The 27,066-nt window shown below is 36.5% G+C and overlaps 1 protein-coding gene across 6 annotated transcripts in view; it reads left to right on the top strand.

The window, feature by feature from the left end:
- The window catches only part of LOC105038626 (eIF-2-alpha kinase GCN2), a 65,809-nt gene that overhangs the window by 19,054 nt on the left and 19,689 nt on the right, over positions 1 to 27,066 (top strand). For all 6 annotated transcript variants that reach the window (XM_073260267.1, XM_073260262.1, XM_073260271.1 and 3 more), the window contains 14 exons: positions 2,117 to 2,245; positions 2,323 to 2,409; positions 2,514 to 2,600; positions 2,703 to 2,817; positions 6,353 to 6,470; positions 8,982 to 9,036; positions 12,776 to 12,942; positions 13,899 to 14,086; positions 14,943 to 15,091; positions 15,285 to 15,534; positions 21,301 to 21,583; positions 21,699 to 21,792; positions 24,674 to 24,754; positions 24,893 to 24,949. In XM_073260267.1, the coding sequence (XP_073116368.1) occupies positions 2,117 to 2,245; positions 2,323 to 2,409; positions 2,514 to 2,600; positions 2,703 to 2,817; positions 6,353 to 6,470; positions 8,982 to 9,036; positions 12,776 to 12,942; positions 13,899 to 14,086; positions 14,943 to 15,091; positions 15,285 to 15,534; positions 21,301 to 21,583; positions 21,699 to 21,792; positions 24,674 to 24,754; positions 24,893 to 24,949 (1,860 nt within the window). The remainder of the gene's footprint in view (positions 1 to 2,116; positions 2,246 to 2,322; positions 2,410 to 2,513; positions 2,601 to 2,702; positions 2,818 to 6,352; positions 6,471 to 8,981; positions 9,037 to 12,775; positions 12,943 to 13,898; positions 14,087 to 14,942; positions 15,092 to 15,284; positions 15,535 to 21,300; positions 21,584 to 21,698; positions 21,793 to 24,673; positions 24,755 to 24,892; positions 24,950 to 27,066) is intronic.

Genomic DNA, 27,066 nt, shown 5'->3' with positions numbered 1-27,066 from the left:
CTAGAGTATTTAGGGCCTTTAGGCTCTTTTATTTGTTTGATATCTTATTTGCCGGGCTTGTCTCTTAGTCTCTATGAGGTCATTTTAGAAAAGGGCACCTTAATGCATGAGGGCTTCTGCCACCATTGGGTTGGGGACGGTCAGATGTATGCATGCTTACCCGTGCTCGCAGAGAGACTATTTCTATGTTTTGAACCTGTGCACTCATGTTACGATGGAGCAACCTTATCCATGGTCCTCCTATGCGAGGTCATTCTAGGGCCAAGAAATTTCAGATTGGCTTCAATTATGGTGTGCTAATTGAAATAATCAAAAGTAGGGGATGTCTGCAGTTTTTCTCTACCTCCTTTCTTGAAAATGAGAATCTCCTAATTCCTAAGATAGAGGGAGCAATCTACCCTTTTTTTCTTTCTTTCTCCTGTTTTCTTCTGCTGTTTTACTCCTCTATTTGTCTTCATTCTTCCGTCTTTCTGTTTCATGAATAATTGGGCCTTGGGATGAATCACATCTGATCAGATTTGACCTGTTTTAGCATGAGCACATTGCATCAGATCTGGACATGGTATCAACTGTCTCAGTTGATCTGCTGTGTGCATTATGCAATGTAAGAGCGAATGTTGCTGTTGTGATAGCTAGGGAATCAAAGATATGGCAATATGAGAATCCTATGTGGCTATGAGTCTAACATATTCATTTGAATGAGGTACAGTGATTTTTTTCCTTTTCACATTATTTCTTAAATCCCTTTACACTGTCCTATAATTAGCATGAGGTATCTTGTATGTCCGACTTCTTGTTTTACAGCCTGACTGTAAGATAAGTTGTTCCATGGGAAAAAAGTGGTCAACAAGAGCACTTAGATCGTTAATTAGAACCATTAGATGTGATGGTGAAAACTATAAAAAATTAAGCTGCATTACAGGTACCATAAAGGAACCAAAGAATGGTGATCTCATTTCCTGTTGGCTCAGAAGTGATTATTTGCCAATTCGGGAAATGTAGTTTATCCTTTTTTTCCCTACCTATATCTTGCGATATTACTCTTGCCCATGGACCCTTGCTCCTATTACTAAGTAGAACCTATCAATCCTCCCCCCCCCCCCCCCCTCCCCCTCCATAATCTAGCGTGATCAATGAGCCATCAGGAGTAGCATGCTGTGTGCTCTATGGACTTATGCAGACAGGTAGGTTGGTATGCAGTATGCGGTATATAGGTACATAGGTATATTTAGACATGCGTGGATGCATAGATACTGATTTGTACACCCATATCCTTGTGAGCATTGAAGAACACCCAACTAGTTTTGCCTAGGTAGATTCAGGTTTCTTTGAAAGCTTCTGCATCTAATAGATACAAGGTCGGATTTTGGATGTATTCTTCTTGGTTTCTTTTGCTAACACTTTCATAGGCATCCTATGTTAGCTTAGTAGTGACCTAGCAGGAGGCACTCGCACATTGCATTTAGAAAAGATCCAGCGCTAGGTATTGTGCATGTGTTATTAGAATTGGTTGACATGAAAAATTGTAATTAATTTGTTTTGGTGATATCTAATATTGATGCCGAGTATGTTATGGTGCATCACCATATTTGAGTGGTCATTCTGTGTATAAGTCTGGCAAATTCATCACAGTAGGTTATGCTCATTTGTCCTTTTTTTTATCATTATTTGGTTATTTTTTTTATGAACCTTCCATGGCATAGGGGCAATGAGGTATCCTGATGTGAGTTGGGTAGGTGGGAGGTGATTTTGCAAAATTGACAACTACATCTACTATTAATAAAGAGAATGCATGGTGAAACTTTAGCTGTCACCACATTAACACTGATAAAAGCGAGTTGCATTAAGATGTAATCGACTAAAATAACCTCATCATTGCACTAACAAGTCAATCAGGAAAGCTGTTGAAGATCACTGTTCTTTTTTCTGCAGAAGTGCCATTGGCATTGCACAAACCTGTTTCAAATAGTACATGGTCAGAAAAGTTGGAAATGAACATGTGTTATAAAGTTACTTACATACAAAAATGAAATGGCTTATAATATTTTTTTTACTTTTTAGATAATGGTATTGATTTGTATATTGTGGCCTTATATTACCTTTTTTGTCCTGTCAGGTCGCTGACCTTGTTGACCAAACAAGGAAGGTTGATGTTTGTAATTCAGAAGGCGAATCTTCAACCTCATCAAGTTTTGTTTCAACTGAAGATGATACACCTCAGAGCAAGAAAAAAGATCTTCTTTTGGTATTTGCTTATGCTTACAATATGCTTGTAACCTATATCTCTTCGGTGTTAACTAAGTTGTTCACATCTCATGTTAGGTTCACTTGCTTCACTTGGTTTGTTTTTCTAAAGGATCACTGGCTACTGCTTTGCCAGAAATATCATCAGAGTTGTACAATTTAGGGGTATATGTAATGTTTATATCAGTCTATTTTATTATTGATTTTCCACTTCTTCGTTAAACCTTTTTTTTTTTTTTTGTCTCATTTTAATTTTTGGATTGAAGCAGGTACTTTCAGAATGGGCCAGAGATTTGGTTGCTGTACCACCATCAGTCTTTGCCAAAGCTTTTGATCGTGCTTTTGAACAGCACATGGTGATTTTATCCTTTGATTTTGTGTTCTCTTTTCCCCTACTGGATTTTAAAGTGGATGATCACTGTGGTGACTGTTCTTTTTTCTTTTGAATGATGCTATAGACTTCTTCACGATTCTCTGAGTTTTGGAAACCGGGTATTAGTTATAGTGGAGATAATGCTTCATCTAGACCAAATTCTCGTTATTTGAATGACTTTGAAGAAGTCTGTTCCCTTGGTAAGGAGCTTCCCTTTTGATGTTTATTTTTTCCCGTCACACCCTTAAATAAATTAGAACTTTTTCCCTTGCATGTTTTGCATTCTTAATTTTTGAATATCCAAAATATATAACAGCTTGCTGAGTGAAGACAAGATATACAAGCATTTGAACCACACTATGGAGAATCATGATTGGGCATCTTGTAAGATGGAAATATTAGAGCTAGGAAAAATAAGGAATAGGTAAATAGAAATGTCCTGTGATTCTAGGTATATGAGCTCTAATGTAGATATTTTATATATTTTAAATTGTAAAGACATGGACTTGTTTTATGATTGACTTAGTTTTGTAGTGAAATTTTGTTTGGATTTGCTACTTCTGGGACAGTGGTGACTTGTTTATTTTTGTGGATGTTGTTATATTGATGAATAAATTGTCATGCATATACGTGTACTGCCTTTACATGATGTACCAGATCCGGAGGGATGGAAGCGCCTGGTTATTTGACTTATTATATTAATACAACTTATCCAACACATGCTCCCTAAGTTTCATTGTGTATTATGTCCAAATATTTCTCTTCTGAAAACTTGAAGTACTTAACGTGAGAAAGCTTCTTCACCATTAGTAATTTTCAGCATTAAGCATGCCCTCAATGATCTTGTGATTGTAGTACCTTCGGCAACCAGCTCTACCATAGTGCCATCAGATTTTGATATCTAGATCTTGCCTTTTGGAATGTTTCCCAGCTTAAGAATTTCTCAAAGGTTCTTCTTTGATAGCTTGAGGAGACCTTTGTCTGGTGCGTGATTCTCTGACGGTCATCACAGTATATTGAGTAGCTGAAACTTTGAAACAATAAGTAGCTCTAGATGACACTTTTCTGTAGTTCTATCATTAGCATTAACATCGGTTAAAACTTAAAACCTAGATGCTAGGATCTTTTCTATCTCTCTTATATGAGCAGCTTGTGGCCGGTCAAGCTTATTCTAGAGATGTATATTATCACCAGTGAGGGCAAACAATTCTCATGTTGGTCTATTTTTTCCTTATGAATACCGTCACCATAACCATCAACCCATATCTCAAGTTTTTGGGTTGACCAAATCTTATTCATCAAATTATTCCTAGCAAGAGTTACAACCAACATTTAAAATCTTGATATTAATACCTGCCTGCACCATAGCAGTGCTTGGTATGGTAATTGGTACCGGCATAGCAGCCAGCACCTTTTTTTCCCATTGATACTGTTAAGAAGGTTGTCTTGAGTACCGGCATTCATCAATCTAGTTCATTGTGGCCATTAAGGACTGGTACTTAATCCCTGGTTACAACTATTGGTCGTCGCATGCTTTCTAAATCCCTTTTTATGATGTTCGATCATGTTATCCTAGGTATTCCTCTTTTCGTTTGGCCATTTAAAGCAAATTTAGCCCCTTATTGGAACCTCTTTAGATTTTTTGTTAAACATGCAATGGCATCTTAGTCTCTGCCACTCTGCCTTCCAACTTTTACACTATCCTTATCACACTCATTCTTGATGCTATGCCTTACAATGTTATTGTCCATTCTTTCCTATACACATGTTGTATTCTTGGACCTTCTTTATTGCAAAATATCTTAATTCTAAAATATACTGGGCCTTATTGCCTCCTTAACATCTTAACTCTAGTCTTATGGACATGCATTACATTTCATCTAATGGTTCAGCCGAAGGACCAGAAAGGAGCAGCCATGCATGCCCATATGAATGGTCCTTGTTGGTCAGAGAAAAATGAACATAGAATGGTCTTGTTTTGGTTCTTTAAGGCCTTATTTTGTTATAACATTTTCTGCTTGCATTAGGATTTGCTTTGCTGATTTCGACGAATTGGTTAAGAGGTGTTTGCACACATGCATGGGCTGGTATAGGCACCAATCAAATCTTTAGTATATTTTGTATGTAAGAGTTCTAATGGAACTCAATCTAGGCTAACAAAGTGTCTGGCCATGCCATTGTAGACCCTGTTGGAGTCAATTGATTTGTTCTCTAAACCAGTAGTACTTAATTAGTATAGGCCGGACCACTTTAGGCTTTTTGAGTTTCCTTTCATCAAGTCTTTCATGGAGAAGAAAGTTGCTTATTAAAAACATAGATAGCTGTTTGGGGTCATTGAAGTTTGTACTACAGATTTCTTTCAACACTAAGACAGGCTGGAGGTCTCTCCTTCTTCTTCCTTTACTTCTTTCCTAACTTTCTCCCATCTAATGATAATTCTTCACAACCTTTATTAGTTTCTCCTCTTTCCACTGCTTACATATCAGTAAACTACTTATATTCAGATCTGATATCTCTCAGACTGTTTTGTGCTAAATAGCAGGAAAAATTTCGAATTGGTGAGAAGTCCAGATTGAAACTCTAATCTGAACTTGATTTCCACTAGTCAATACTTTATAGCTTCTTGACTTTTAGTTGGCCACATCATCTAGCAACCACAAATTTCACTAGATATGATTTTGTGTCTCCATTTTTCCGTATAGATCGAAGAAAACAAAAATGATACACCCTGTGGTATCTTCTTTCATTCTGAAATTCAATATTTAGATATGAAGTCATTTCTACATCATTTTATTTTCCTCACATTTATTTCATAATTTTGTGATTTTATAGGTTTCCTTGTTTTAAGCTAGGCTCTCAGCAATCTGGCCCCCAACCTTTCTACTCTTCTTCTTTGATGTCTTTACTGTTGTTTATCCTGAACCACTCTCTCTTGTTGGACTTTCAAGTGCTCCTTCATATTTGTTGTATCTCTCTCCCCATATCTTTATTTTTTCCCTAGTCTATGCTCCACACAAATGTAGAGCAATCCCATAGTTTCTCTAAACTACTACAAGAAAAGGCTTGTATGTAATCTCTGGCAGCATGGACCCGAGAGAGCTACCCCAGACGCACTCTTCACCGAGTTCTCTTCGTGCATGCACCCAACCCGCTCTCTCTGGTCCATTTTGGGCCACATCCAGACTGCGGTACAGTTTAAATAAAATGGTCCACCCTCATGTGCCCTGGTCAGTCCAGCTTCTTATTCCAATCAGAGAGTTCCACACTTTCACAAAATCTGTAGAAAGTGTCATACCGGTGGGCAGCAGCTAATTCTATCCATTCTAGAATAAGAAGCTGCAGTCCTAAATATTTTGATTCATAGATCATCTAGAGTGGAACTCTCATATAACAAGGTTTAATGATTTAAACATGGCCGACAATCTTGTAAGTACTTGGGATGCAAAAAAAGGCTGTAATAATGTAGCCACTGCACGAGATGAAGTTTACATAGGAATCACCAGTGACAGATCATTCATTCATGCATTTTAGTGGCATGGGACCTAGTCATTATAGCACGCGGTTAAATTGGGATTGAGCATTTGATACTTAATTTGTTTAATTGTTCATGTGAAGAAATTCCCACCCCCCCGCCCTTCCCCCCAAAAAAAAGCACAAATTTCAATTTGAAGCTATAGCTTTGATAATTAAGTTTGGAGTGTCTGTATCCATAATACATAGTATGCATTCTGGCAGGTCGTGGGGGATTTGGCCATGTTGTATTGTGTAAAAATAAACTGGATGGACGTCAGTATGCTGTAAAAAGGATTCGCCTAAAGGATAAAAGCCCTTATGTTAATGAGAAGATTTTGAGGTATATTTTATTCCTTTTTTTTTTCTTTTTATTTGTGGGAGAACCCACACTAATGTCTTGTTTAACCTTCAGAACTATTGGTTATGCTTTGTTCTTTATAATTCAACAATTTGGTCCTTTCTTTTACCAGACAAGTTTAGCCTGCAGAATTCAATAGCCTCAGGATGGTAACCATGTTTTCATGTATCTTTTGAGGAAAGGTTGAAATGTATATCTATGCTAATTGGTTGGTGTAATGCTATTTCATATAGAAAAATGACAGTGTTTTGGATTGACTATTGATTTACTGCATATGTTATAAAAATTATATGATTGAGTTGTAGTACGAAAGTAAACTATTATTATTCTCAAAATTATGGTAGGAAAGATATGCTCAGGTTGCACTTATGTTGTCATTCAACTAACATGGGTAATGACCTTGTGGTGATTCAACTAATGTGTGTGATATCACAATATGCATGCAATTTGTCTCCCTCTGATACTGACAAGATTATATCAATCCATCCAATCCTTTTCTCAAGATCATGGTGGATCAGTTTTGAAGATGTTGCTGGGTGAATCGGAAGTGCATGTGACCATTGGCAGTGTCATGAAACCAGAACAAGACATGGATCAAATCAAGGGATTGGATCCTATGTCACCGGTTCAATTTGGGGACCATTCTATTTAATCATCCTTGGACCTCTGCTTGATCAGCACTAATTATCTAAGGGTTGTCTTCTCCAGTTTAGAGATTTAGTTAGTGTCATGCTATATATTTATGTTAAAGACTACATTGGTGGTATGTGAACTGTAAATGCTCTTGGTATGGTTAAATATCATCATCATGCAACCCAATAGATATAAAACTTGAAGGATAGCGGACTTAAATCTGGTTTCTTGATTGTGGGCGGAACAGATACTCTTTTCCTTTTGCATTTTGTTATTAAAGGAGGAAGGATTTGGGGCTGTATCTTAAGTGAATCGGAGGAGAAGTGATCTGCAAAGAAAGTCTTTTGTGGATTATTTTACCTTTCTCAATGAGCTGTGGTTATAAATAATGGCAGTTACAAAATAAGGATTTAAGTATTGTTTCATATTGAACTTGATCAGTCATTGGCAGAATGGATAGGACGGTCTCCTTGTATCTGAAAAAGAAAAAGGTGTCAGAGTCGCTTTACCGTATGTTGGCGAATATGGTACAATCCAAAGTCTGCAGAATCAGAATTGGAACCCGTACCGACCAGCCGGCAATATGGTTTGGTACCCCCATATTGGGCCCGAACCAACACGGCAAAGAAAATGGAAAGGGAGAACCGGAGAGGAAGGGAGAGGGAGGGAAGGAAAGGGAAGCTAGCGGTGGCTGTCGAGGTCTTCGAAGCTCCGCCCTTCTCCAAAGGGATGAGAATCGAGAGAGAGGAAGATAGGGAAAGAAGTGGAAGGAGGGGGAGGCCGGCGATGGCCGTCGGAGGGCTGCTGATCCTCCCCCCTCTTTCCGCTTCTCTCTTGGATGGCTGGATACCTCCCCCTTCTTCCACTTCTCTCCCTTTTTCGCTCCCTCTCCATCTTTTTCTCTATTTCTCGTCTCTTCGGAGGAGGGCGGAGTTTTGGAGGGTTTGGTGGCCGTCCGACGGCCTCAATGGGCCACCATCGACCACTACTTGCCTTTCCCTCTCCTTTCCCACCCTACCTCTCTCTTCTTCTCTTTCCTTCTCCCTCCCTCCGTTTTCACTGGTGTTTCGGATTGAATGTCTGAACTGCACTGATAAGCCACTGGTATAGTTCAGAAAGAGCGGTTCAGAGCGATTCGGTGAATCATGGAACCATCTGGTATTGTACCTTATTGGCATGTATGCATACCGTTAAAGGAGGACTTCCATTATGTTATGGAAAATTGCATATACATAGTGGTACTGGACCCTACAGTCCCCGGACAAGTAAGGCTACTGAAAACTGATACCGAGATTTTGAACCAACTTATAATAGTCTAGGAGGACTCTCATTATTTTATAGAATCTTGTCATTTAAATAACGGAGATTAGCCATTGTTCATTTATAATTGTTATATCATGGGAGCAATGCCTTTGTCTATTGTTCTTATTATCTTGCAAATAAAGCATACATTTTTATATTACAATAGAGGTTTTGCTCTTACTACCTTGCATTACATGGATTCCATTTAATGAAATAACTCAGAGAAGTGGAGTCCCTTTACCTTAAAGCATTTATTGATTAACAACTTGCTTTTTGTTATGATTGGGGCTATCAGGTTTAATTCTCACGAACAATTTGAGAAGCATATATGGCTAGTTGTACTAAGATACACTGAATTTTCACTGTAAATGCAGCATTTAATATTTTATATGGCTTCTATTTAAGTTCAGTCTTAGCCTATTACACTTGAACCTAATTAGTCACTTCATAGCCTGTCGTTCATTTAGATTTCCTTTCTGCTTTTTCCTGAATTTGAAATTGGATGTTTGCTATCTTGGTTAAATTTCTTGATGTTTCTCATTATGGCAAGGTGCTCAGAGAGGTAGCCACACTTTCACGCTTGCAGCATCAACATGTTGTTCGCTACTATCAGGTGAATGCTTTCTGCATGTCTTCAGTTTCGTATTCTTGGCCCTTTCATTCAAAATATTATTTTATTGATAATCAGGTATATTATATTATCTCACATCACAATTGTGTGACTGATATTCTTGTCATTGGGTTCTTTGAACCAAATCATGCTATGATATTTTTGGATTTCTGAGAATTATTTTTCATGGTGCACCTTTCAAGGCTCCCAAGTAATAGTATTGAAGAGATTGTCACCAAAAAAGTGAAAAGCAAGTTTTGAATACTTGCTGCCTCCATCTATAGTGCTTCATATATGAACACATCCCTGTTATTTGCAAATCCAGAATAAAATATGGTACGCTATGGTCTGGCCATATAACCCAACCTGTTCTCTTATTGGAATGATGGATATGATACCCCAAGATTTGGAGCTAAATATGATTTTTCAATGCGTTTCTTTTTTCCCCCTGGCTACGATTTTTCAGTGCATTTCTTTGTTCCCCGCTGGAAAACTTATTTCTCAACTAGGATTAGGTGATTTTGATGCAGTGGAAAGTGGAAGAAGGGAGATTTGATTAACGAGGTTATGCTTCAAAGGTCAACACACAAATAGAAGAAAAATGGATCGAAGAATCCTTGGTGAAAGAAATTCTATCAAAAATAATTTTATTAATATCTCAAAGGCTGCACCTTACATTATATTATGCACATATTTATAGGATATGATACCCCAACTTTAATTCGGGCATTAAACCTGATACAGATCATACTTGAAATAGGACTTGACAATAAGTAAACATGCTAGAGTTATTATATTACAAATATGGAAACCTGGCTAAAATTTGATATTGTCCTTAATGGAAAATTTATAAGAAAATCTGCCGAAGGTCTTTGAATCTGTTGGCTCTTTTGACGCTTGGCATAGTCTAGTTGGTCGTAGTACTTATTGGCTTCACCCTGTGCTGCATCAGGTTTACTAAATGACCATGAGGAGCTCGAGATGAGCATGATAAACCAACATATGCAACTCAGTGTTTTTATGCAGATCCTCTCATATTGTGTATTATCATAAATGTTCTGTTTCTTTAGTTACTTTGCAAATTTGGTTTCGTGAAGCATCAAATCCATATCCTTGTCTTCTAATATCTTTATATTATTATTTTGGTTGTTGTTGTCATAACACAACTATCTGAAATCAGATTAGTTTTAATATTATGCAATTACTTTCTTTTACACAATGCCTGATATAAGTAAGCTGGAGGCACTGTTATAAGGCTCTGCTGGTAGAATGTTAAGTCCAAGATTGCAATTTAGCATGCTTGCTTAAAAAGCTACAAAGAACAAACAACAAATTAGACATGGACAAATATGAAAGGCCACAGGCGTCTGAAGTAAACTTTGTTAAGTAAATTTGGTTGGATGAATGGTGGGACACTAGAGAAAACACTTTGCATTAGGTGGATTAAGAATGACAATTATTATGTTTGGGCAAAATATGTTGAATAATAAAAAAAATGTCCCTAAGTCATCAAGTAATATGCTAGAAGGATAGAGTATAGATTGAGGGGTATCGTTCATCTTATGTAACTGATGACCTTTTGAAATCATAAATCTGTAGGAATTAATGATGTAACAGTAACAGTATGAAAAATCAGAGAAAGAAATTGTTTTTGTTAGCCTGTTCACTAAGATAAGTAAATATAGCAAATGTTTTTAGAAATATTATGGTGGAGATTAATAAAAAAATACCTTATATTATAAAAAACTGATTTGTAAAAGTATGGTGATGTAGACAAATATTGGAGGCAAACATATAGTCTGCTTTATGAACTTATAAGTTACTATAATTAATTAAAGGTCAAAAAAATGACAACAACATCTGAAAGTCAATTTGGCTTTAAAACAAGGGGTCAATGATTGTGGTTATCCTGCTTAGCTGATTAATAAGATGATTCAGCGAGGTGAATAATCTAAATGTGGTTTTTTAAGGACTTGATCTAATTGGAACTATGGAATAAGGGCATATGAGGGGATAATGCATTGATCATTATATACATGTATGAGTGAGCAATGACCTGATTAAGAAGTTGGATTATCTAAACATAAGGCTGCATAAGGTTCCTTTACATCAGTCAAGGTTGATTGATTGAGTTGAAATTTGGTAGTCAATGCTTGTGTTCACTGTTGCATGCAATTGATATGGAATTAATGAAGAGAACAGAAAGAAGTGCTCAACCTTTAGAGGAGAAATATTGATTAGTTAGTAGAACTGAAATGAAGTATATAATGCATTTTGGAATATTTTAGTTATGATAGATTACGCAGAGATACACCGGGGTGATCATTTTTGTTATCTCTTGATTACAAAACCTTGAATCTATTTTGAAACTTTTGTGAAAGATTTGGGAGTGTGGCTAAAATCTCTATAGCTTTAGGAAGCCTTTATGTGAACTAATTGCATTTACATAATAAGATGTGATGGCATCATGATTAAGATCCAGTGGAGGAGATCCAGGCTTCCTATCGGGGCCTTCTAGTCCATATGATTTGATTGTCCGTATAATAGGGACTCAAATGTCAAAATAGGGTCTGATAAGATCCAATCTCCTGTGATAATGGCTCTCTAGGTGTGTTTCAGCTCCCACCCATGTGCCCACTTGGTTTTGTACACTGACCATTTTGCACACTGGTGGTGATGCTGGAGTGCCTAGCGCACATGATGGTCACACAGGTCGCAGATCCCAGCGCCACAGGTCGCGGATCCCTGCTGCATGGGTCGTGGATCCTATATGCATAGGTCTTGGGATATGATTAGTTTTTGATGATTAGTTATTTTTTTATCTCAAATACGAAAATTGATGTTATTTAATTCTTGGGAGTTTTGATTATTTGTGAACTTTCTTTTTTGAGAACTTTTGATGTTATCAAAGAAGTTAATGGTCAGGATTTGACTTGGAATCCTACATTGGCAAGTTGAAGAAAAGAGTTCTTTTGTACTACTATAAATACATCATTTTCATATGAATCTATGTTGCTTATCTGTAAGGTAGTTTGTTCCTTTTACCTTTATTTCTTCATGCTGGATTCTTGCACTTGCCAAAAGTTTATGAAGATTGGTTTCACAATGCTTACTCAGCCAATCTACATCCTCAGAGATACAGCCAAATAATCGGTAGGTGCTTTTTGTATTTATTTTTGGTTGGGGGTTGGTGGATGCATGGCCTTGCTGGGTTTGTGAAGCTCTGTCTGAATGTTCCAGATTGAGGAGTGCTGGCTTCAGTACTTCACCATAATCACAATATGTGGCCCTTCCTTCCTGGTTTTTCATTGAAGCAACCGAACCTCCTTACCCCCTTGGGCACTTCTTCTAATTTCTGTTTCTATCAAAGGTGAAAGAGGAGTGCACTATCCCGCCCCACCCTCCACTTCTTTTCTGCCTCTCACATGTTTCCTCTAACCCCACTGCTCTTCCACTTCCCAATAAGTCAATTATAACTTGTATAAGATTGCAATTATGATTTGTTAAAAGGAAAATGTTGATTACTTTACTTTTTTAATTGAAACTTTGAAGATTTTATATGTTCATGTATGATAAGTGAGAATGCAATTAAAATTTAACAATCATCCATTTTAATAGCTACAACACTTGATGAAAATCCACTCCGTCTCTGTATGCTCTTATTGTTGTATTACTAAATTCATTCTTGCTGTTTTAAACTAGACTGGCTCATATAATATTTAACCTCTTTTGAGAGGTCCAGGCATGGGTTGAAACTGAATATGGTAATTATGATGGAGAGACTGCGTGGGGTTCGAGAGCTGCAGAAGGTTCTACTAGTAGCTATATGGATGTCAATCCAACAAATGTTACTGGTGATAACAGACTTGAATTGACATACTTGTATATACAAATGGAGTATTGTCCTCGGTATATCACTTATTCCTACTTTATCCTGAAATTCAATTGGTCATTGCTGGTGCATAGGATCTGTATGAAAGTTTCTATTATTGGATCTATTGAATTTGTTAGATTTTCATTTCTAAGTGCTTGTGAAAATCTGTTTTCTAGTATGCGAAAATCTGCTAGGTGGGGCCGTAAAGTAAAGTAAAAATACAAAAGCATTTTATATTAGGGTAATGACTTCATAAAGTACATACATAGTGGTTATGAGCTATATACAATATGGATACTACACATGGTGATATATTTGGTATACAAGATCACCAAATATTCTGATAGATCTTAGTTGGATATACGTGGCGAATTTGTTGAAAGGACAAAAATATTATGCTATCTGGTCTATGAACCTATGATTAGCTTTGTTAGTCATTTGTGAAATTTAAGTACTATGTATTTGTTGAAATTTTGAGATACCCTTAGCATTTTAAAACAATTTGTATCATATTTTAGATCATTAAGGTGTAATATAAAATGTGGTTTTATATTTGGGATGGGCATCACTAATTAAGGTCAAGGTTTTCCAAGTACTAATATCATAACAATTAAATGATCACATTATATTCTTTGAGTAAAATATAATATAAATAGAGTGATGTTGTTTTTTGAATTGGAGTTTGAATGAAAATTGGTTGTTCTTTCAGTTTGATGCACATTCTGTTAAATGTTAGTACAATAATCACATGACAAATGTTTGTAGTGGTTGTTGTATAGGTCCATCTTATTTGATGATGTCATTGCTATGACATGCAAACATTCTATTGTTTTTATTTTATCTCATTCCCTGATCAGATTTCTTTATATTTTACCTTAACAATCACTAGCACATTTTTTATCCCTATATTACATATTTTAATGCATCTATGTAGTAGTGAACTCCAACTTCTTTTGTTTTCTTCCTCACTGTTTTTTCTTTTGTTGTGAAGGACCTTACGGCAAGATTTTGAATCATATAGTTCTTCTTTTGATAAGGATTACACGTGGCATCTATTTCGCCAAATTGTTGAAGGCTTAGCACATATACATAGTCAAGGGATCATCCATCGTGACTTGACACCTAGTAATATATTCTTTGATGTTCGTAATGATATTAAAATTGGTGACTTCGGGCTTGGTATGTTCTCTGATCCATTATTTCTATGTTTAGTTTTTTCTAATCTAGCAAATTATCTGTTTTATGATCTTTTTCAAATGCTAACATGCTATTTAAGGTAGACATAAGATTGTCTTGATGTTGGTTCCATTTCAACATTTTCCATCTTTTTATCTGTCATGTTTTGGCAACATGTATTTATTCTTTACAATTTACATCATAAATTTCAAACTCAAGACTAGTGAGTGGCATGGTAGTCCGGTTCCTTCCTCTTTTTTTTTTTCACATTTACTTCTAATTGTCAGAGCTCAGTTTAAGTAGTGCACTAGAAAGGCCTTGTCTCACTGGTACATTACTGCTAACTATAATGGTTTTAATAGAATTGGAAGGTCCTAATCTCTTCTCAAGCATGAAGTACTTTGCATCTCAGATCTTAGAAATATAGGATGAAGTGTTATTCTATTTTACTTGCGTCATAAATTTTAGGTGGTGCAATATGAGGAATGGTGTATTCTGATTTGTAATGGATTATAATTTGATGTTATAGCTATTGTTCACTTGGCGGCTTGTATAATTTCCATATTCTCTTATTAGCATGTAATTGAAGATTATCTCTGCCAACTAAAGTTGCCTTATATCAGTCATCATTGCATATGATTACTAATCCACTGTTGATCATTTATTACCAAGAAATTTTGCATACATTTCAGGCCTCTTTTGGGGTTTCCTCATATTGATATCTGTTGAGTCAATTTTTTACTCTTTGTGCAAAATTGTGTCCTAGTTATTTATTTTTATTGATTAAACTTGTTAGTAATAAGTAGACTGTTGCTGTTTATAAGGAATGAATTATAACTGTGAACATTTACATTTTCAGCCAAGTTCTTAAAACTTGAGCAGCTGGATCATGATCAATATTTTCCTACTGAGACAACTGGAGTTTCAGTGGATGGAACCAGTCAAGTGGGTACGTATTTTTACACAGCGCCTGAAATTGATCAGAGGTGGCCACAAATTAATGAAAAGGTTGGATATCATGTCAAATTGTCAATCATGTGGCAAATTATTCCTTTTTTTTTTTAAAAAAAAATCAATCATTTGATAGCTTAACTAGGAAAACGAAATTTCTAAAGCTGAGCTATTAGTGGCTTGGTCTTTATGATTCAATTACACGGCATACCATGTAATATTCTAGTTATTATTTTTTTTCATATTACAGGTGGACATGTATAGCTTAGGAGTCATATTCTTTGAGCTGTGGCACCCTTTTGCAACTGCAATGGAAAGACACATTGTTCTCTCAGAACTCAAACAAAAGGGTTTGCTTCCTCCTTCTTGGGTTGCAAAATTTCCTCGTGAGTCAACCTTACTTCAGCGTTTAATGTCTCCTAGTCCATCTGATCGTCCATCTGCAACTGAACTTCTACAACGTGAATTGCCTCCAAGAATGGAAGATGAATGGCTAAATGGTAAGTCTATGTCTTGAGGCTGAATTATACTCATTTGGTTATGAGGATAATCAATTATTTTTGTTTTTTGTTTTGGCAAGGTTGGCATGGATTTCATTTCATTAAATTCATGACAACATGACTTTTTATTGTATCTTAGAGCATGCTTCTTGTTGCTAAAGCTTTCTAGAAAGTCATTCTCAAAAGTACACTTTAAGTTCTTAAATGAAAAGTGCTTTTTTGTAAATTTTGTCTGGTAGTCACATTTTAATAGAACCATTTTGAGGATGGATTTGCCATGTTTAATGACAGTAAGCAAGTTCTCAATGGCAGAAGCCAGAAGCTAATTTTCTCTAGCTTTTCCTAAAAGCCACTTTCGGCTTTTACTTCTTTGACAAGCACTTCTCAGATGGTGTTATGAACGATTTATTCATTTATTCACTTATTCATTTATTTATTTCAATGCACCTTTAAAACTAAAAATGACTTCTTTTGAGCCACACAATGTGCCCTAAAGCAAATTTTAATATTGCTCTTCCATTATTAGAAGCCTGGCTCAGGAGAACATTGAAAGATTCTATACAGCCTTTTCTTTCTCAATCTACATTTCATTGAACCAGAAAAGACAAAATTCTCCGCTTACAGTTAAAACTTAAAATGAACTCAATTTTTGACAATTTATTCTTTGCACTTGTCTCATTATTGAAACTAATTAAATTAAATTTGCAGCTTACGGAAGAAAATTATCCAGCTTTGATCAACATTCATTTGTTGGGGAGCTTTTGCATATTGATCTTTTAATCAAACAATTTGTAAAATCAGTTGGGAGTTGACTTGTGTAAATCAAGGAGTATACCATGAAATTGTATATTTTATAGAAGATACAAACCTCATAAGTGGGATATTATACTGTTCTGTGTACATCCACAGCAAATGATCAACTCTGATTCCATGCTTCAGCATACATAAAGGGTATTTAAAGATTGTGAAGAGATAGACAACTTGCAATAGTTGTATTGAAGTGCAAACTCCATGCATTAGGAATGAGGCAACAAACTTGGATATTTAATCAATGGGAGTTTCATAGAATTAGTAAATAGATAACTTCAGGATCAATGTAAGAGTACTTTTACATTTGTTTCGGATATTCTATTAATGAAGTTGCAGGTTAGAATGTCATCAAGTTTGAGCTTGAATTCTCATTGCAGACCTTCAACCGAGAATTTCTTGATAGCCTTAGTGGAGAAGATTAACAAAGTAACTTGATCATTGGATTATTAAATTGGAGTGACACCAAGGTTTTAAATATCGTTGGATTGAGATGGTGCCATTGATACTGTATTGTACCAACGTGAAATCAGAACTGATACAAGCATTGAAATGCCCAAATGATGTATGACAAGGGCAGGTTGGTGTTGAAGGGGGCAATACAGAGTTCACAGGCCACTTTGCACAAGGAGAGATTAAATGCATCCACAAGTCATTCTGATTCATGGAGAAGGAACCATCTCTTAATGCTGATTTTTTTTTTTTTGTGTGGGGTGGGGGTGGGGGTGGGGGGGGGTGCAAGGAGTGGTGACGGATAAAGGAGGAGAGGGTGAGTTAGGATTCCCCTTCGCTTTGCATATGCGGGACAATTAGTTAAACCAGCTTTCGTGCGCTTTATTTGGGGCTAGGTGGTTTATTTGAGGCTTTAGTGGCCATTTTACTGTCCATAGTCCATGGAAAACCTGAGTAGTTATGATTAGGATGTCACCTCTTCCTAAGCATTGGGATGGGGTAATATGTGGCATACCATTCCTTAGGAAAATCAAAATGCCTCCATACTGCAAAATTTGAATCATCAAATGATACCTTAACTTGTTTGTTTTTGTCTTCACATCATATGATCGTTCTGTTATGGTATCAAAACAAGTAGAATAGGAAATAAATATGTATTGTTATAGGGGAGAATTAGAGGGGAAGAGTGAAGTTCAGAGAGAAATAGAGGAGAGAAAGGAGATCCAAAGGAGAGTTGAGAAAGATGCCACATAGCATGGTCTGCCATACCATCCTGTATTGCCCTGTACGGGGTGTATTGTACAATATTGTACTGCATACCAACACTGTAATAAGATGGTTTCAGTATGTGGTTGGTATTGAGACAGCGAACCTTGCTACATGGAGTTAATTTGTCCATGAGGTATATGTTCTTGTTAAAAAAGGATGGGTGGTCACTGATTAGGGCAAAAATGACAATATTGCCTCTAATGAGTGGTCATTCATGTGCAATATAAATTTGGGCTAGTGTTGTCCAATAATAAGAAAATAAACAGAAAAGTGCCCATAAAAAAGACATGAATAAAACAGGATATTAAGCAAATATATGAAAAATCAAGGTTTTAAGTCTTAATTGGTGGCCATGTAAAGGTGTCTTACTTGTGTGGTATGATCATCTAATAGCTCCATGCAGTGACAAATAGAACATTACCAGGTGGCATAACACCCATACCTTCTGTTGATGCAGGGCATACCAAGTCCAAGCATTGTATCGTTACCATATCAAGTCAATATAGTATGTCCTATCCTGCCCATTATTAGCTGGTACTTTAAGCCTTCTGAGAAACTTTACATTGATTAATATGTCCGATTTTGAGGCATGCATTTAAAGATCCTCGAAGATTTTAGGATGAGAATTACAGCAAATCTGAATGATGCAGGAACAAAGAAATAATCAATTTATTCTATTTTTTTATCTAAGTTTAGGTAAATTTTAGATAGTCTCGGCAGTCTTGGGATTTTTCATTTTTATGAGCCTAAAAGTCATATGAATATGAAACATATTATTTATCTTATGTTTCCAGATGGATCAGAACTTTGATTTATTGCATTTTCTTGATTGAAGTTCTATATTTGTTATAGCATCATGATCTGCATTATAGAAATTGAATTTATTGTCTTCAAATTGTCTTGGTTTCTTTTAGATTTGGTTCCAAAGAGAGCTACAAGCTTTCCAGGATTTGTTTAGTTCTTTACTTCTTTTGTTCCAGGAGTGCCAAACAATCCTGAACCGCTGGGTCTGTGGGTGCTATTTTGAATTGAAGTCGAACTCGGATGGTTCGGCCCTTTGAAAAAGGGCAGGAACTGAATTATTCAGAATCAGGCTGTACCTATGCAAACTAACTGGTTCCACTTCCACCTAACTTCAGGCGGTACCATGTTCGCTCCATCCCAACCCGTCCTATGTATGCACACCCCTCCTTTTGGTTCAATCTTGATGGCATGCAAGCCACCCCTCCTCCCTCCAATCTATCAACCTGCTCTCTCTCTCTCTCTCTCTCTCTCGGTCTAATCTTGATCGCAAGTGGCAGCACACCCTCACTCTGCCTATGATTGATCCCCCTCGCATCAAAATGGCACTAATGCCACTCTCGCTTCTGACACTATCTCTCTGTTTCTTGCATCCTTCCATATTTGCTTTCCATTTTCTCTCATCCTTCTCTCCTCTCTCTTTAAAAAGTTAAAAAAAAAATGGCTAAAAAAATGCATTTTGGTTGAACCGGCACCTAACTAGTATGCTTTTGTGTACCGTCCTGATACTTGACTGGTATGAATTGTAGCACCAGTAAAGCCAACCTTGGTATTGGATGAAAAAAACGAATAAACCCAAAGTTTTTACTCCTCTTTTACCATCTTTCCTTTTTTTTTTTCCACTCCTTTACTCTTATCATTCTTTTCTATAATCTACTTTCTTTTGTTCGATTACTGATTTTCTCTATCATCATTACTCAGATAAACTGACCTACTGATAGATCTATTTATATTTAAAGCATATTTCAGTTTGCTTTCCTCTCTTTTTGGTCCCTCATGACCATTGGCATCCATTGAGTTTACCAAAGCTATCAGAATATCCTTATAGCCTTGCCCTTAACCATCGTTTCTACTCAAAACTTGCCGTTCTGATTCTGTATTGAGGCCTATGCACAGCAGCCATAAAATTACCTCCAGTCCTATAACCCATTTCTGTTGCTTCTCAACCCTTAATTCTATTCTTTACTACCATATTCTATCCTGGGAATCTTAAAGAGGCCCTTTCCGAAAATTTTTAGATCTTTTTAGATTTCTTCTCTTTCCTTCATCAAGATGTTAAGCCACTAGTTTTCTCGACCCTGGTTAGCTTTATCCATATTTTGATATAACATTGCAATTATGCAGCCCTTATCCTTAGGAAATTGTGTGACTATAGGTTCAAGGATGAAAACTTGAAGCAAAATTAAGAGCCATTCCTTTAAAGTACCCTTGGGTTGTTGAGAAGAATAGGATGCTGGATTATCATAGTTCGTATCATCTGATTCATAAGCTCTTATGAATTATTTCAAGGCGCAATTGTTTTTGGATTTGTGGGGTCTGTTGTTTGAGTTGGTTGACAATCCCTCTAACTTAAATTTGCTTGTTAATCATGGTACTTTTATTATAACAATCTATCACCATCCTGACTGGCTCAACTTTTACTAGCTTCAAAACACATGGGCATTTGAAGTTTATATGAATGTTGCATTGAGATAGGACCATGAATTGTTAGTATTGGAATGCATGACAAGAAAGAAATGCACTGGAGTTGTTCTAAATACTAATGCTCACGAACTGGAAACATATGATTATTAAGAGACTTGCTTTTTTGTAAACGAAGATGTCTACATGCTACGTCCTCTCGTTCCTTCTTGAACCTTATATGTGCATATACAAGATGTCCATGTTTTAGGAAGAGATAATAGTTCAAAGGGCCTTCATTGAAGATAGAAGCACTTCCATCCTAAGATTACTTCTAAATCCACGTATTTTCTTTGAAAATAATTTTTTTTACATTTCTTATGGACCAAAAAATGAAAAAGGGGCCTCTACTGGAGGGAAGGCTTTTTGCGAGAAAGTATTCCCGCTTGTCTTGTCCATGAGTGATCCTTGGAGAAGGAGGAGAGTTGTTTTCCAGAGTTTTACTTTAAAATGGTAGGATAAATTGCTATGTTAAAAACTACTAAGACACTCTCTAGTAGTCAAAGTGAAGAGGGTATGTGACAGGTGAAAAGAGGAAACAAGCATGGAAGTTACCATGGGAACATATTATAATTTGGAAAATTGAATATGCATCTTTATGGAAATTATATTCTGTTGTTTCTTTACAATGTATGCATGATGAAAAACTCAAACACTCAAGCTTCTTTCTTTGATATCACCTACACATATCTTAATTATATATTAATTTTATGGAAGGAAAAAGAGATTTTGAGGATAAGCTATGAATTATGGACAGAAAAATGCTTTGGAGAGTGGGAAACTTACTAAAAAAAATCATGCATGGTTCAACTTGGTGTTGAATGTTACACGTCGGGTCCTTGGACTTGCATTTGTCTTGTTTCAATTTGGGAAGACCTTTTTTTTCTCACATCTATAGTTTCTTATCATTTATTCTAAGGTTTTGAATATCATTGGATGGGATTGTCCCTATTTTCTCATGGAATGGGACCCCCCATGTGCTGGCACTCAGGATGGTGGATGTCCCATCATGTCTTGGTTCATTTCCCAACTCGTTCTATCTTGATACTTGGGATGGTGCCCTATCTTGAGACTCAGGAGGGGGCAGTGGGAGTCTCACCAGGATTTAAGACCTTGATTTATCTGTACATAGATTGATTGATGCAACCTATGTTTGCTGCCCAATTTTGCTGTAAAATTTTATGCTATATGACAAATTTTGTTTGTGGATTTCCCTGATCTCTTTACTCAGTTAATCTACCCATGCTTCCCGTGCAGATATACTACGGACAATACAGACACGAGAGGATACATATGTTTATGATCGAGTTGTGTCTACCATATTTGATGAGGACAGGTTAATAATGAAATCTCACAGCCAACATGCTGACAATGCAAAAATGACAAAAAATGAGCCTTCTTATATACAGTACACAGAATTAGATCTTGAAATGCGCAACATTGTTGCTGAAGCATGCAAGGAAGTGTTTAAACAGCATTGTGCAAAGAGAATGGAAATATCACCCATGCGTGTATTTGATGGCTGTTATCCATTGAACAGGTTTGCTTCTTATTTTCTGTTAAGAATCTTAAGATCATCCTAATTATGTTTCTTCAAAGCCATATATTATTCTATCACATCTTGGATTTGCTAATTTTTAACCTGCACCAAGAAGGAAGCCTGTCAGGCTTTTGACTCAAGGAGGAAATATGCTTGAGCTCTGTCATGAGTTGCGCTCGCCATTTGTTAATTGGATCATAACAAATCAGGTACTCCACCTAAAAGATTGTCATGAGCTCCTAGAAGTATATTATAGTGTCTTTTGATGTGTGCTTCTGTAATTTGCTGAATTGTGGATTAGTTAGTAATCTTGATTCAAGCATCTTTTGTTCAAAACTTCTTTTCAAGAAAAGTAATTCTTATCCATTCTTCATATGCTATGGCTGCAAGAATGCTGTATGGAAGATTACCTATCTATTTTACTTGCAAGTAGAACTGTCTGCCCAGAATCTTTTTTTTTTTTTTTTCATTTTACTTTTTAAGTTCATTTTACATAGTTTCCTCTTGGCATTTCTATTCCATTAGAAAATGGGTAAAATCTTTTGTGGCCATAAGCTTCTAACCAAGGTTCGCTGTACCGGTACCGGATGGCGTGCCGGTCCCGGACCGGTACGGTATGGTACCGGTACCGTACCATACCGACACATGGTACGCCTAGGCGTACCTTCCTTGGGCGGTATGGTTCGGTTCACCCCGAACCGGTCCAGAACCGAGCCGTACCGTTCGGTTCCGGGCGATATGGGCCCAAACCGCACCAAACCGGGCGGTTCAGGGTCCTTTTTCGAAAAACAGGCCCGAACCGGACCAGTAAGGGACCGGTCCGGCTCGATACGTCCCGTATCGGGCGGTTCGGCCCGGTACGGCGAACCATGCTTCTAACATATCTTGCACTTAACAAATGATTGGTTTACCATCAGGTAAACATCTGTATATACCATTCTTTAAAAAAATTTAGATGGAACATGCATTGGATAATATCTGGGCTGAAGTGCATGCTTTATTTTGTCCACATGCCTATCACTTGCATTGTTTCTGAGACAATTTTTTTCTGGAGTTTTTTCTCCCTTACTTTTGACAAATACAGATGAAAGCATCCAGCAGTAAAGCGTGTCCAAGAAAACAACTTGAAGGTATCATAAATAAGATAAAGTGAGAAATATGTATATTATAGGAGCCTTGAGTTGCATGAATTAAGCAACAGGTGATGGAGAATTAACTAAGGTGGTGCAGGGTCCATACACGAAGATCTTAGGGGTCTTTGACAAGAAAGTCATGAGAAAGGATATTGGTAATCTTGAAATAACATGCATATTAGCCTAATTAGCTGAAGTAGCATTATTTTCAGAGTTGGGCCAAAAGTTGACCTGGCCAAGGGGCTGGGTCACCATGTCATCAGATTGTTAACATATTAAAAAATTGGAAAATAATTAAAAATAAAAGTATGATGTGTATTCTTGTTAAGATCCAATTTGGCATGCATGCCATGCCATTCCATGCTGGTAGATGATTAAAAACTAACATTTTGAAATGTGTTAGAAAGATTTCATTGTTTTAACCAGGAAATAGAGATGTTCTGAATGCTTGGAACATGATTGTGGAATCATATAGGCAAGTATAAGTCATGCCAGTGATCAATGATAATAATGCTTGAACAAAAAATTACACTTTGGAGATATATCCATGAAAAAAAAATTATTAACTAGCATTTTATTGGATTCAATAATTGAAAAACAAAATGTAAGGAGATAATTAGACTTTTGAAAGCTTTTGAGCAGTAAAGTTAGAAAGAAAATACACTTGAATAAGCAATTGGCATTGAGTAATTTCATTGTTATTATGTCTAGTTGAATCAGACACCTATATTGCTTAATGATGGTAGTATTTAGTGTTGCAAATGTTCCTACACTATCTTGAGGCCTGTCGAGCGGACATTGGCTTTGGCCCTGAAATTTGCAAGCTTGGGTTGGATTTGGCACAATTGAATTTTAGGCGTAGTTAGAGCAGTCCTGACCCAACCTTGTCGTGGTAGAAAGCTTGAAAAAGTATATAATGACCAAAAATATTTTTTTTTATTATAACAGATATGTATTATATAGATTCCATGTATTTTGTCGTGTCTCTCTGTTTCCTTTTTTTGGGTGAATAGGATTGATTTTCTTTAAAAGAAACCCTAACAATTTCCCACTTTTCTATATCTATCTTAGAGTTGTTTCCTCCTATTTCCATCATTTCCCCTTCCTCTCCTATCCTTCCCATCCCACCCTGCTTTCTCTCTTGCTCCACCCTGGCTCTAATGTCTATTAGCTCAGGCAACTACTCACCAGAAAATCTATTATTGGTTGAACTCCACTGTCCCTTGAGTTATACCTTAGGTTTCCTACTCCACCAGCATTCCCCAACTAGAATCTTGTGATGACCACTTCCTTGCCTCTAGTGTCCTCCCCATCTGCTCTCTTGCACCCCTTAAAGTCAGCTCCTCTGGCCCCTAGCATCCTCCCCTCTACTTATTCCCTTCGAATTGAATCTCCAACACTGAAAACCCACTTGTGACTCCATTAGCCTCATTTCCTCTATTATTGGTGATGGAAACCCATTGATAATGATGGTTCGGACCATCTGGACCTTAGTTCAGGGTTTGACCTCTCACTTAGGTTTGGCTTTGGGCCTAAGTTAAACAATTTGGGTTGGCTTTGGTGATGGGTGTCCCAAGTGAGGGTTGGCCAAACCACATTCTGTGTCCCATTTCCAGGCATGGTATTTTTCATTGTGAAAGACTGTGATAGTGGGCAATAAAAGTCAAGAGACTAAAACAGGCCAGTATTAGCATTAGTCTGCTCATTACGCATTTTTTTGTAAACATCGTTTTGTTTTTTAAATGATAGTTAGACTATTAATTTATAAGCTATAAAAGTGCCAAGGTGTTGGTTGCTTAATTGAGAGAAGAGGGGGCTTGTTGTGTTGATCTTAATGTTGCACTTATTGTGTTTCCCCCCTCTTATACAATTCTTATTTTGTTCCCCGCTCTTATACAATGTATTGTGATGAACAACTTTATTTGCAGTGTTTCTCATATTCATGATATGCATGCAGAAACTATCATTCAAACGTTATGAAATATCATGGGTTTATAGAAGAGCAATTGGTCATTCTGCTCCTAGTCGTTTCCTTCAGGTCTGTGCAGTTTCTATACTGATAATTTATATGATTTCTTTGTGCTTATTCTCGTATCTTTTTTCCTTTATATGCTCTTTTCAGCATATATGTAGCCAGCACTTTTCAGTTATAAACTGAATGATTCTTTTATGATAGGGTGATTTTGACATTATCGGAGGTGCATCACCACTAACAGAGGCAGAAGTTATTAAGGTATTGTTTCTTTACATTATGCAACATCCTTACAGACTTACAGTACTACCCAGCTCTCCCTTATATTGAAGTCTTACGAAGGTCTCCTTGATCTTTAAATTTTTAAGAGGATGTTGTCCTCATCAAGTGAAAGGGTCTTCTTTTCAGGTGCCTTTGTCTTGCTTGGATATGCCAAGATATGCTTTCCCTCCTGTGAAGGGTTCTATATTTGCCCTGCTAAGGTCAAGGTTTTAAAACTCAATTTTGGTTTTGGTTTCAGTTCGCACTGCCCGCAACCCCAACCCCTTCTTTCCCCACTTCTTCTCCCTCCTACCGCACTGTTTTGATTTTGGCCAGCGGTTTTGGCAGGTTCAATCCAAGTTTTGGGGAATCTTTCAAGAATTTGAAAAATGGAAGAAAAATAATGAAACTAATGATAAAATAAATCAAGATAAGTTATTTTGTAGCATATTATTTTGTTTTAGGTCATCTAAAGTCATAATTTATATTATTCGGGTGGTTCCAAGTTGAAAGTAAATTTCATTGAAACTTGATGCATAAATAATTTACTAATGTATTGAGTAAAACACCAAATATCTCAATCATTCATAGACCAGTAAAATATAAATACACATAAGCATCAAATTAAATATGCACCACACCCTCCAAAATAACATCAAATCTCCTAGACATGCACAAACATCTTTACTTTTATATATATTGCAATGTTGTTCATAATTTTTTTAAACACATATCAAGATTGCATCTTAACCACATAAATAATAAATTTTAGATGAAAGTAACATGGATTAAACCATTATATTGATGAACTTCAGAACGTATTATGCATATTTACTTGTGCAACAAAATAAAAATAAAAATTAAACATAGTAGTTTCGGTGGAAACTAGCTGAAACTGACCAAAACCAAAACTTTCTGCAAGCTCTGGATTGATTTTGGGCAAAACCTTTGACCTTGGCTAAATATGTTATATCTTTGTAATATCCAAATTGCTAGGTGCATTATGCAACAGCTTTTGCTATGCTTAGTCATTCCATTTGCAGGTTCGTCAGTAGTTAATAATCATTGTTGTCACTCTTACGGTCTTACCGATGGTAAACTTTGCCTGCTTCCTGAATGGACATTCTTAACCTTCTCAGTCATTAGCTTGGCCTACATGTTTTTGGCTTCATTTTACTTGACTCTTCTGCCCTATGCATCAGCACTTGGCCTCTTATTTAGGAATTGAACTTTTACTGACTGGCCCTTGTGTTCTTCCTTTTATGTATATAACTATATATTCCTTGTTGATGGGATTGCAACACTCAGTTCGCAATTATGAATTGGCTTGGATCATGCTTTTAATTTTTTTCCCACCACGAGTAGTTTTGTCTCTGCAAAATATGCAGGGCGGAATGTTTGACTTCCTTTTTCTCTGCTTTTTTTTTTTTCTTAATCCTTCTAAGTACCTTCCTTTTCTCCCCCATCTTTCTTCCTGCTGGTTTTAAAATTCCTATACTGGTTATTTTCAACCTTGGCAACATTCGGGAATCGCTTTGCAACTCTCGTGCCATCAGTTGTTGCAGGTCACTGAGGAAAAAGAGACAATCCTACTAGGTCAGATCACTGGTTCCAGCTTCAAGCATCAGATTTTTGATCGTCTTCACTGTCCTTGAACAACACTATTGATTTGTCTTGATGTAGTCTCTATTCTCTAACATGTGCAATAGTTTTTCTGGCAATTTTTTCCCATCGTTTACTGTATATGCTCGTTTGATTTGTGTTTATCAAGATTTGCAATTAAATATTAATGTGGAGATGCTTGTGTTGTCTTGTCCCATTCAGTCTTCCATTACTTTTAATTATTGATATAGTCTTGTCTAAGTTTGCTTCAATGGATGAACAGTATGCCTTTCTTGTCATGGGCAAATAAATTGTCCTTACTGTTAAGACAATTCTTCTTGAACTCCTAAAATTGGCTCTAGATTATTCTACCTCTGAATAATTCATTTAAAAATAATGTATTTAACAGAATTGAAGCATTGAAAGCAAGAGAGATTTAAATATGCAGGTTGAAGGTTTTCAAATAATTAAGTATTTGGAAAGTTTTATCTATTAAAATCTCTTTATGATTAATG

The sequence above is a fragment of the Elaeis guineensis genome, chromosome 1 (genome assembly GCF_000442705.2).
Source record: "Elaeis guineensis isolate ETL-2024a chromosome 1, EG11, whole genome shotgun sequence".
Classification (NCBI taxonomy): Eukaryota; Viridiplantae; Streptophyta; class Magnoliopsida; order Arecales; family Arecaceae; genus Elaeis; species Elaeis guineensis.
Note: the sequence above shows the minus strand (reverse complement) of the source record. Positions and strands in the feature narration are given on the sequence as shown.